Genomic DNA, 12,111 nt, shown 5'->3' on the forward strand with positions numbered 1-12,111 from the left:
AAGCTGTTCAGGAGGTAATATCAGCTGGATATGAATCCTAACAGTATCAAAATATAAAAAGCACTCTGAGGGGTTGGGGATTTAGCTCAGTGGTAGAGCGCTTGCCTAGGAAGCGCAAGGCCCTGGGTCGGTCCCCAGCTCCGAAAAAAAAGAACCAAAAAAAAAAAAAAAAAAAAAAAAAAAAAAAAAAAAAAAAAAAAAAGCACTCTGAGATGTTATCTCGAATTACTTCATTAAAAGCACCACCACCACCACCACCACCACCACCACCACCACCACCACCACCACCACCACCACCACCACCACCCTTGAGCCCCTTCCTTTTCATCCCTCTCATTGAAAACCAAACATAAAGCTTTGGGAGCAAGGCAAGGGAAAGGTCACATTGCCAACTCAGACAATCTCACAGAGGGCATGGTATCACTGAAGGGAGGAAGAGCCTTATGAAATCAATCTCTCATTAGGAAAACCTTGGAAATTCCCAACGTTTGTTACTTTTTACCCCATTTGTATCCACACAGTGATTACCAATGAAATACTAAAACAAAAAATAAAACTTATACTATCAACTAAGGCACCCTCATAATACCCAAGTCTTTCATACAAAATGACATAGAGAATGCATAGTATGTGTGTGTGTGTGTGTGTGTGTGTGTGTGTGTGTGTGTGCAATCATCCTGTATAATTTAAAGCACATTTAAGCTATAACATATTTAAGTAATATACATGCTGGTAAATAGTTGCTAAATAGTTGTTCAAGAAACTACCATCACCACCATCACCACTGCCATCATCACCACCACCACCACCACGTCTATAGGAGGCCAAATACACAATTCAGTTAGAAAAGCACGAGGAACTAAGTGCAATCCCCAAACCCACACAAAAAGCTGGGCACACACTTGTAAACCCAGACCTCAACAGATGGACAGATTCCTGCCTGGAGCTTGCTGGCCAGTCAGCCTACCTAAACACAAGTGCTGGATCCCAGTGGAAGATGCCTGAAAAATCAAGATGGACATGGCTAGGCATAGCACAAGTGTGCACAGCTTTATCCTAGCACCCAGGAGGCAGAGGCAAGATCTCTGGTATATAAATTAAATTTGAGGCCAGCCAGGGGTAGTCAGACTTTGTCTCAAAAAAGAAAGGAAGTGGGCAGCTCTAGAAGAATGACACCCTACTTTGGACTTCTGGCCTCCACCATGCATAGGCACACATACACATTATATATATGTACACATACATACACATAAACACAGTCACAAAATACAAACACCTACACATAGAATATGTGTTCCCCTCCAAATAAGTCTGTAGGTGTTTAGTACAGACTTCGTGATCAACTGCTATATACATATCACAGACACTATGATGAAATTCCCAAAAACACTTTCATCTTTATAAGTAGATGAGTCCACCCAAACCCAGATCTGTCATTGGTTTTCAATGAGAGGGATGAAAAGGAAAGGGCTCAAGAACAGAGAAGCAGCAGACACAGTGGCACACAGGGGGACTTGTGGGTTTGAAGCTAGCCTGTTCTGCAAAGTTCTAGGGCAGCCAGGGATATACAAGGAGAAACACAGTTCCGGGGATGGGGGAGGGGAGCTAAACAAAAGGTCTTAATCAAGCCTAAATAAACAAATACGAAAATGTTGGTGAGAAAGATAACCAAACTTAGGACATTAATGTAGTAGAAATTATTCTCAAATACTTGACTCTCCTATTAGCTATTGCTCCCAAATAAAAGCTAAAAGTCTCGGATTTATATATTTATATATTGAGGGTCAATGACAGTTTTTGTATAGTAAGCAAATTCACACTCAGTTTAAAATATAAAAATGTTAATTACAGCATAAACTGAGTATTTTTCAAATTAACTACATGGTTTGCTCTAATCCTTTACCTGGGATGGCCACTTAATTTAACCTTTGAACTGTACGCTTGAGAAAGTGGTGCTACATATCAAGACAACAAATGCACCTACATCACATAGTCCAGGAAGCCTGGACCACAGGGCTACCTTAGTGCCCACTCCTTGTGCCTGTACCTCCCAAGTACAGGAATTACAGAAGTGCGCCACCATACCCAGCTTGAATTTTCTTTAAAGGGAGGTCTCACTGAATAGCCATTAATGGCTTGCAATTTGCTATGCTAACTTTAAATTCAAAGACTTACCTGGCTCCGAGTTTTGAGTGCTTGTACAAAATGTAGGTACCACATTGATTGACAAATATTGTAAATGTATTTACACTCTGACTTGTCTTATCAATAACTAATTGAATGCAATAACTGCTTTTCGGGATTAATACAGCACTTGGGAGGTAGTCCAAATATGGAAAACATTCTTTTTCTTTTTTTTTCAAGGCAGGGTTTCACTATGTAGCACTGGCTGTACTGGAACTGACTATGGAGACCAGGTTAGCCTTGAACTTACTACAGACCTTTGACTGTCTTTGCCTCCATAGTGCTGGGATTAAAGGCATGCAACACTCTGCCTGGTTCAGGTAAACATCTTATTGTAGAGAAAATGAATTTGCAAAGACAATGGAATAAAATTCTATCTCTCTCAGCAACACAGTATGGGTCTGGGTTTACTTTTTAGTTAAAAACAGCAGGGTCCAGGCATGGTGAATACCAAAGTAGGCAGATCTGAGTTTGAGGCCAGGCTGGTCAACACAACAAACTCTAGGCCACCCAAGGCTGCATAGTGAGATCCTGTGATTAAAAAACAAGAACAAGTGGGCTGGAGAGATGGCTCAGCGGTTAAGAGCACTGACTGCTCTTCCCGAGGACCCCAGTTTAATTCCCAGCAACCGCATGGTGGCTCACAACCATCTGTAACGGGATCTGATGCCCTCTTCTGGTGTGTCTGAAGAGAGCAACGTGTGTGTGTTTGTGTGTGTGTGTGTGTGTGTGTGTGTGTGTGTGTGTGTGTTTGATCCTTAAAATTTAAAAAACAAAAAACAAAACCACAACAAGTAAATATGGCAGCAAAGGAAGTGGGGAAGTGGACCCCCACACAAAGCGGAGCATCCAGGATGCTCTCATCCAGGAGCATCTCAGTAGTGCTGAGATGTGAAGAAATGAAAGACAACAACTCCTCTGGATGGTCATGGTCAATGTAGCTGGGCCAAGGGATCAAAATTGTGGGCTAAATGGTAGGTCGTGTCAAACAAAAAGTGTCAGGTCACCTAGGATCTCCTGTCAAAGCTGCCCACTTGCACCTGAACATCCACCTATCAGGTTTTCACAATGTCAGATTTTAAGAATTTAAATCGATAAATCAAGAAATTAGGATCTCACAGAGCCATAGAGGAAATATAGCATAACAGGGTTCAGAGCAATTGGTTTTGAATCCAGGATGCACTCAGACCACATGTAACCTATTTAATCTACCATGTAATTCAGTTTACACATATGCGGAACTGAATTTAAAACCTCTGCCATAAAAGATTAGAATGAATGATGTAATGCTTGTAAAGTAAAAGACTTTTACTTTAGTAAAATAGTGAATAGTGTATAAATATCCAGCTAGTAAAAGAAAACACTTGAAAAATGTACCAACACAAGAAACATTCCTAATTAAAGGATGAGCATGGGGGGATATAACTATCTAAAATCCCAGTACTTGGGAGGTAGAGGCAGAAGGACACAGAGTACAGGGTCAGCCTAGGCTATGTGAGACTCTCAAAAACTAAAACCCAACCAACCAAACAAACAAAAAGGAGGAGGAGGAGGAGATTTATACCGTGACAATGACAAGAAAATTATTTATGTACCTTGCTCTACTTCAGGGGAATATACTTATGAGGCACAAGGACAGACTGTACCCAAAAGAGACAAGAGTTATAGCCTTTAGGTGCTCCGCAGGAATCATGCACAAGCATTTTCTCTAACCAAGATATGGTCTTTAAGAGAGATAAAGGGGATTTCTCAAATAAGTACACATGCAACAAAAAACAAGGCAAACATCTCCAACCTGACAGACGTTCTCCTTGAGTGCTGCTCCTCCGCCTCGTTCACCCTGCAGTCTTTTGGATGCAGACATCCCAGGATCATGTTCTATGCCCTCTTCGAGAATCTCCTTGGGGCTGGCAGCAGTCCTGTGAATCATCAGTTCTCCCTTGCAGAGAAAAAGTAACGTTCCACATCTGTATTATTGATGTCTCCTCCATCTGACCCCCTCCTCCCTCTGGGCTGCTATATGTCTAGCCATTAAGCACTTACAGATGTTCAGCCAATCACGCGGGCGGACTGCATGCAATGTTAGTTCTAACCCTGCTGTGATTGGGCGGGTGGGTAGTGGGCGCCTCATGCCCTGCCACTAACTGCTCTGAGGCTTTTCCACTGGAACTTTTTTGAGCTGTTCCATTTAAAGGTTTCACTAAGGGAGAGAAAACATTCTTAAGTTTATTTGATTACTTATTTTCCCTGCCACGATCCGTGTTTCCTAGGAAATGCCCCTTGGGCATTCTAGTCAAATTAGAAAGAAAACACTCTGCATCAACATCTGGGATGCTCACTCCCTGGTTCTAATTCTACTTCACCCTGAATTCAAAAGCTCGAGAGCACCAGTGACTGCACTGATGCTCTGGAGACACTTGTCGTCAGTGTTCTCGAAAGCTGATGTTCATAAACATGCCGAAGTAAGCAACTGCTGGCCAAGAAATGAGCATGTGGGCTGTCCTATTAGCTGTAACAGGGCACTGCCCAGTTCACTGCCCAGTTCACTCGGGTGGTTGGTTGCCTAGCTGACACTCTCTGGTTTAGAGCAGCTTTACTTGTGGAGGCAACAGCTGCATATACTGCCCCTGCTATCAAGAGCACAGGATACCTCCTTTCAAAGGGCTATATGCACAGCTGCATTATGGATTTTACTAGTAGTGGGCTTATACCTTATACCTAATTAATCATCTCAATAGAACACTATTTTTAGATCCCCGGGAGAGGGGAGGGGACTTCTAGTGTGGGAAGCTGATTCGCTCTAGGTCAAGGGTGAGAACTGAGTGGTACCTCTGCTGAGCTGGGCGTCTCTCTTGCTGAGTCCTCCTTCTTCACTCTTTTGTAGTGCACTCTGGCTGTGCCATGCCTTTGCCGTTTTCGTTTCCTTGGCTTATCAAATATCCTGGTAGTGCCTGTAACAGGAAAAGAGATGTTACCTCACAGCTAATCAATTACATGTCCCACAGCATTTATCCTTCAATTATGGATCCTTAAAAAAATTACAGATTAAAGTAAAACCCAACTTTAAAATGTATTTATAACTGAAATATCTATACTATTTAAACAGATAAGCATTTTTTCTTTTCCTTTGAGACCCAGTCCTTGCTGGTTGTAGACAAGCCTGCCTTGGACTCACAGAGACACACTTTCCACACTTCTGGGATGGAGTGCACATGACACTCTTAATCATTAGTAAGTTTGGGGTTGGGGATTTAGCTCAGTGGTAGAGCGCTTGCCTAGCAAGCGCAAGGCCCTGGGTTCGGTCCCCAGCTCCGGGAAAAAAAAAAAAAAAAAAAAAAAAAGAAAAAAGAAAAAAAAATCATTAGTAAGTTTTTATCTTATTAGAAAACCACTATCCAACACATAAAGCTAAAAGCTAGGTTTGTTTTTTTAAAGAATCATAATTATGGTTTAATTGCAACTTAATTACTTAAAAAAAGTTCTAGAAAGGAAGAAATATCAATAAAACATAAATATAACTTTTAAAAATTTTAATTGTATAATGTGCTTATGCAGTGCTGTGGGAAGCCAGAAAACAGTACTGAAGTTTCCCTGGAGCTGCAGTTATAGGTGGTTCTAAATGGCTTTAAACAGGCTCTAGGAACCGATCCTAGATCACCGTGTATCAGAGCAGCAAGAACTCTTAACCTCTGAGCCACCTCTCCGGACTAGAAGGACTTTCTTAAACTCTGTAAAATGTTGCTGCTGTATTTTAAATAATCCTTCATGCTAAAAATATTTCAATTAAAATTGGTTTTTAGTACATTATCCTGTTTCAAAGGTTTTCTGTAGGGTAAAAAAGTAGGGGAAAGTAGCAGGACTTCACATAAATTAAACAGCAAAAGTATAGACTATGAAACAAAATAGGGGCAGAGAGACAACTCGCTGATAAGGACATATTAGCCTTTTATTTAAGTCAACATCATGGACAGACAGAATCAACTAGTAGTCCTGAGCTGCACGCTTGCAAGTGCTGTGTTAGTATGTATAAACTAAAGCAATTTATGTCAAGGCATGGTGGCATGGTTCTAAAATCCTCCCACATGGGAAGTAGAAGGGAGAGAATTAGGAATCCTACTTAGGAAGACTGAGGCTAGCCTGGGTTATGTAAGATTACTTTTAGGGGGAAAAAAGGTTTAAGCATGGTGGTGCACACCTTTAATCCTAGCACGATGGAGGCAGAGGCAGGTAAACTGAGTACAAGGATAGACTAGTCTACAAAGAGGAACCCTTGTCTCAAAAATTGTATGACAAAGAGAACATGATGCACATATAAAAATGCAGGCAAAATAATCATACATACAAAATAAAAATAAAACTTTCAGGGGCTGGAGAGAGCTCAATGGTTAAGACCACTGACTGCTCTTCCAGAGGTATTGAGTTCAATTCCTAGCAACCACATGGTGACTCACAACCATCTGTAATGAGATCTGATGCCCTCTTCTGGTGTGTCTGAAGACAGTGTACTCACATAAATAAAATAAATAAATCTTAAAAATAAATACATAAAACTTTCATTTAGAGTAATTGCACTGTATGACAAGACACACAAAAAGATGCACTTTACCACGTAGGAAAAATCCTGTTCCCTAGGATCTAGACTATAGAAAATAACTTCTATCACTGCATGTTAAGAACTAAGATGGGTCCTGGGGAAAGAGCTCAGTCATAAAATGTTCATGCATGAGGATCTGAGTTCAATCCTCAGAACCCATGCAAAAGATGCTTGGCACGGTGGTATGCATGCATTTGATATCTGAGCAAATGAAGACGGGGGCAGGACTGGTGGTTTACACACAGAACCCCAAGTATTCAAAGAGGCTTAAAGAAGGAGGATGTTACATAGGAAGTTACAGACAAGCCCTGACTTTGTCATAAGGAAAGCAAAAAAGAATTAAGGTGGAAACAGTAAGAATTGACTCATGGGGGTAGGAAGAGATGTTCCTACATTTTGTGGCTGAATTTGGGATTATCACTCAACACTGTACAATGAATAGAAAATCTCATCTGGCAAAACTAGAAAAAGAAATGCTAGTTTCTTAAATTCTTAGTTACAGAAACAGCAAGGGAAATATATTAATATTATAAGATATTTTACTATACTTACCAAATGAGCTAAATCTCCAACTTATGACTAGCTTTCTTTCTTTCTTTCTTTTTTTTTTTTCCGGGGCTGGGGACCGAACCCAGGGCCTTGCGCTTCCTAGGTAAGCGCTCTACCACTGAGCTAAATCCCCAGCCCCTATGAATAGCTTTCTAACTTTTCTAACATAAACTCAACAAATGCTTGCTGGGTCTTACAATATACAGCCCTTAATATTGTTGTGGGGCCACAAACCCTAAGGGCATCAAGTAAGTGGGAGTTACTGCTTAAATTTACTAGCACCGTTCCTTGTTTGTTTTTGCTTTTATGTGCACTGGTATTTTGACGGCATGTATGTCTGTGTGAGGGTGTCAGATCCCCTGGAACTGGAGTTACGGACAGTTATGAGCTGCCATATAAGTACTGGGAATTGAACCCAGATTCTCTGGGGGGAGCAGCCAGTGCTCTTAACCACTGAGCCATCTCCCCAGCCCACTACAGTTGTTTTCTGTACCATTTTGCATGTCACTTTGAAGGAATGGTAACATGCTTAGTTATTTCCATCAGCAGGAAAAATAAAGACAAAAACAAACAAAACAAAACCCTTGTCTATGTTTGATGTATACTAAATGGTTTACTATTTAATAATGGTGATACAAACACTAAAATTTTTCCTGTAATTGGCTGTCTTAGGCAACAAGGTCTTAAACTTAGTAAGCCTTCCTTACTGAGGAAGTACCCCTGCTCTAGGCTTTCTCAGAGACATCTCCCTGGTTCTATTTTCCTGTTTCATTTTATTTTTTGAGACAGGGCCTCATATGTCCTTGGTTGGCCTACAACTCGCTCTGTAGACCAGGCTGGCTTTGAATTCACAGAGTTCCAAGAGCAGGAGAGTGTGCACCACCACATGTGCTCTTTTACTCTTGAGTACAGATGCTCACTGAAGGCAGACGGAGCTGTCAGATCTCTTGGAGCTAGAGCTGAAGGTGTTGGGAAGCCGGTCTATGTGGCATGGGATCTAACGGAGCAGAGGTCAGTCCTCTTAGCTGCTCAGTTACTACCTCTCTAGTCCATGTCCACCGCTAGAACACTCCCCCAACTGTACAGTGCTTAGACCCAGAACTATAAATACTTTAAAAACCATCTGAACAAGGATTCTATTATATAGTTATATAAATGTACTTGGGATTATGTCCCAGCTTTTTTTGACCAACGGTACATTAAATGAGCTGCTATACAGGATTCTATTTCCTCAGCCACACAGGTTTCAACTATTTCAGGTTCTTTCACTTTCTTCTGCTATAATCTGCACAGTTACAATCCTTATCCTTGTATCATTAGAAGGATTTTTTTCCTGGTGCTCTAGAGCAAGGTCTTACAACATGGCTCAGGCTGACATCCAACTAATGGCAGTCACTCTGCTGAATCTTCAGAATGCTGAGGTCACAGGCACGTGACATTACATCTTGTCTATGTGGTGCTGACAGTGGAGCATGCTGTACTTCATGCGGTTGGGTACACACTCTGCCAGCTCAACTCTGTCTGTAACCTTAAGGCTACTACCATACAATGACCAGAATTTACAGAGCACAGGTCTGTTCTTAATGAAAGACAACATGACAAAGCCTGTTTATAATGGGATTTAAGAGGTAGCCTTAGCCTGCCTAATCAGGAAGGTCCTCAGACAATGAATGCTCTCAGGAATCAATGGATTTCTTTGTTGACGTCATTGGCTTCATGCATTCTAGTGCCATTAAAGAAATCTTTCCTGCCCCTGATCTGCAACTTTAATTCAGTTAAAACACTTTATACTTCAAAGGAATGAGTAAGAATCACATTACATAGTAGAAAATACAATGGGTTTAACTCAAATGGGTGTACACTATCAGAAAAGAACACTTAACTAGCTAGGCAAGGTGGCACACACCTTTAATTCCAGCATTTGGGAGGCAGAGACAGGTGGATTTCTGTTGAGCTTGAGGCCGGCCAAAGCTACAGTGAGACCCTCTTCTAAAGAACCTTCACTGTACAGCTTGTACATGGTGCAGATCGACTGTGCACAATAGGGATTCCAGTCTGGCTTTCAGTTAATCTCAAATGGTTAGCACTAGCTGCAGGCAGCTGGGGACCGCTAGATTTCATCTTATCATTTCTGCTTAACATTCTTGGTGCTATTTTTTTGTTTTTTACTTTTTATCTTCTTATATAGCCTTGACCGGGAACTCACCACGTAAACCAGGCTAGCCTCAGACTCTGTGCCGCCTCCCAAGTGCTGGGATTAAATGCTTGTGCTACCACACTAGGTCTTTGTGCTTAACCTTTGCGTGCTCTTGATTATAAGCAAATCTGCGTCAATTCTAAAGTACTAAAAGCAGTTTGCAGGGATGAATCTTTAGAAAAATAGAAAGGTCCAAGACATTTATGTGAGTTAGTTAATGAGACACTACCAGTGCCACTGCTTCTGAGTGCTTTATGGAGATGAGAAGCTATTAGAGTAGGTAACAGTCCAAGACCAAGACACAACATAATGACAGCTTCCTTTTCTCTTGGAGTTGCTGAGGAGGGAACTCAGGTCTCACGCATGCTGGGCAGTTACTGTACTATGACTTAGTGTCTAGAACCTGTACTCAAGAAAAGACATTTTTGGTTTGTGTTCTTTTGTTACAGAGGGTTTTGTCATGTAGCTCTGGCTGGCCTGGAATGCACGATGCACCAGCTCCAGCTTACCACATAACGGGGCCACAGTGTGCTACCCAACTAGCTATACATACACCATTCTTATGAGCTGACCCAAACAGATGAAATTCACAAGCTACACAACAGTATAGGAAAAGAGCTGACATTATCTCCAGGTCATTTCTTTTACAAGCAAGCAAACTGATGGACTGGATTCTAATTGCCTGACTAAAATCAACCAGCATTTTCCTAGCATACATGACAATCAGATAATCATGGCTCCAGAAATATACATCTGAGACATTGTCAGCAGATCACATCGGATGCCATATGCTCAAATTTATGTGACAGTTCAAGTCAGGACACAGTTTGTGAAATTTTAAATAAAAGAACAAGCCCTTAAGAGTCACTATAGGGACTGGGATAAGAGGTCTCTGCCTTTAATCCCACATTTGGAGACAGGCAGGCAGGTCTCTGTGAAGGTAGAAGTCAGCTAATCTACTAGCTGATGTCTCAGGACATCGAGGGCTATACAAAGAGACCCTGTCTCAAAAAAAAAAAAAAAAAAAAAAAAAAGTAAGCAGACAAACAAGACGGGAACAGCTACATTCTGGAAAAAAAAAAGAAACTAAAAAGAAACTATAACATGTGGTCAGTCTGGTCTACAAAGTAAGTTCAAAGCTAGTCATGGCCACGGTGTGAGACTTTGCCTTTAAAAAAAAGCATCTCGGGGTTGGGGATTTAGCTCAGTGGTAGAGCGCTTGCCTAGGAAGCGCAAGGCCCTGGGTTCGGTCCCCAGCTCCGAAGGAAAAAAAAAAAAAAAATAACCAAAAAAAAAAAAAAGCATCTCGAATATAGATTATGAAAGGGAGAATTCAAACTGGAACAGGATAGGAAGCTCACTCCATGCTAGCCAGCTTTCATGGTGCTCAACGGTCCCAAGTACAGTGCTAGGCAAGCGACAAAACCTGCTAGGCAAGATGTGCCACTGGTAATCGGCCGACAGCACAGCAGTCAACCACTTTCTGAATGGATTTGAGAAATTCCCTGCTCCAATGAAGGGAATTAAAAATTGGTATAATAAAGGTAATCAGAAGCCCAGGACCTAGGAAGTTCATAGACCTAGGAAGGGAGGGGGGAACATCTGGTTTGTTGTTTTGTGCTGAAGGACAAGTCAGGTGGTTTGTGATTTTTCTCTCAAACTACACTGGACATTTTCTAACAAAGTAATCAAAATGGGATCTATGCTATGAAATTAATGGTAGAATTTGGAGAATTAAGACTACTTAAAAAAATTAAAAAGGAACTGATTTCACAAGTCGTCCAAATAGTTCTTTACTAAAAAAAAAAAAATTTTTTTTTTATTCCATTTAACTAGTAACAGCATAAGACTTAAAAATAGCTATAGATTCCTATGGGTTTTAAAAAGTAAATTGTGGTCAAAGTCTCAAAACTATAATTGTACTGGTCATGACTTTCTACATGAAGTTACTTTCTAGTCAATAAAACGCTTTACATTTATGTCTGCTTTACATTTTCTCAGCATCAACAATACTCACCTCCACCAAACTCCTTCAAATGAGGTGTAGCACGTGAGTCGCCAACGCCATTCTCCAAGTGACCAGACTCACAGCACTGTAAGGAAAAGGAAAGTAATAGGAGTTACTGGGGTACAGAAAACCAGTTCTATAAAACCTTTCCTGCCAAAATTTACTGGCGCAGCAAGAAATCCTAGGTTAACTTGACCTAGGTAACATATCAGTACAATTTATGCACTTGGGACGCTGGAGCAGGAAGAGCACAAGTTATAGTTGGACACTGGATAACAAGACCTTGTCTAAAAACAGAAGAAACAAACAAACAAACAACAACAACCACCAAAAAACCCAAGGACTACACTGGCTGTGCTGATGCATCAGGAATTCAAGGCATTTGAAATGTAATGCACATAGATACAGTTGGATGCAAATAAAAAACAAATGAGAGCTGTCTGATCAATACCCATGTCATTATTACACAGGGGTCCTGTCCTCTATGTTCTAGCTTTACTATCTATACTGTTTGAATGAAAACTACACTGGACAGAACTCACTCAGTGTGCAGTGGACAATGGACAGTAAACAACTCTA

General features: G+C 41.0%; 1 protein-coding gene across 16 annotated transcripts in view; it reads right to left on the reverse strand.

Annotated features, from left to right (window-relative positions):
* Nsd1 (nuclear receptor binding SET domain protein 1) overlaps nucleotides 1–12,111 on the reverse strand; it is a 114,775-nt gene that overhangs the window by 35,954 nt on the left and 66,710 nt on the right. For 14 of the 16 annotated variants that reach the window (XR_015640750.1, XR_015640751.1, XM_087590372.1 and 11 more), the window contains 3 exon segments: nucleotides 11,542–11,617; nucleotides 5,014–5,135; nucleotides 3,980–4,123 (listed from right to left, as the gene is read on the reverse strand). Coding sequence is in view for 12 of the 16 variants with exons in the window: in XM_087590372.1 (XP_087446498.1) it covers nucleotides 3,980–4,123; nucleotides 5,014–5,135; nucleotides 11,542–11,617 (342 nt within the window). In the remaining 4 variants the exon portion in view is untranslated. 16 annotated transcript variants of the gene reach the window in all.

The sequence above is a fragment of the Rattus norvegicus genome, chromosome 17 (genome assembly GCF_021556685.1).
Source record: "Rattus norvegicus strain SHRSP/BbbUtx chromosome 17, alternate assembly SHRSP_T2T, whole genome shotgun sequence".
In the NCBI taxonomy this organism is placed as follows: Eukaryota; Metazoa; Chordata; class Mammalia; order Rodentia; family Muridae; genus Rattus; species Rattus norvegicus.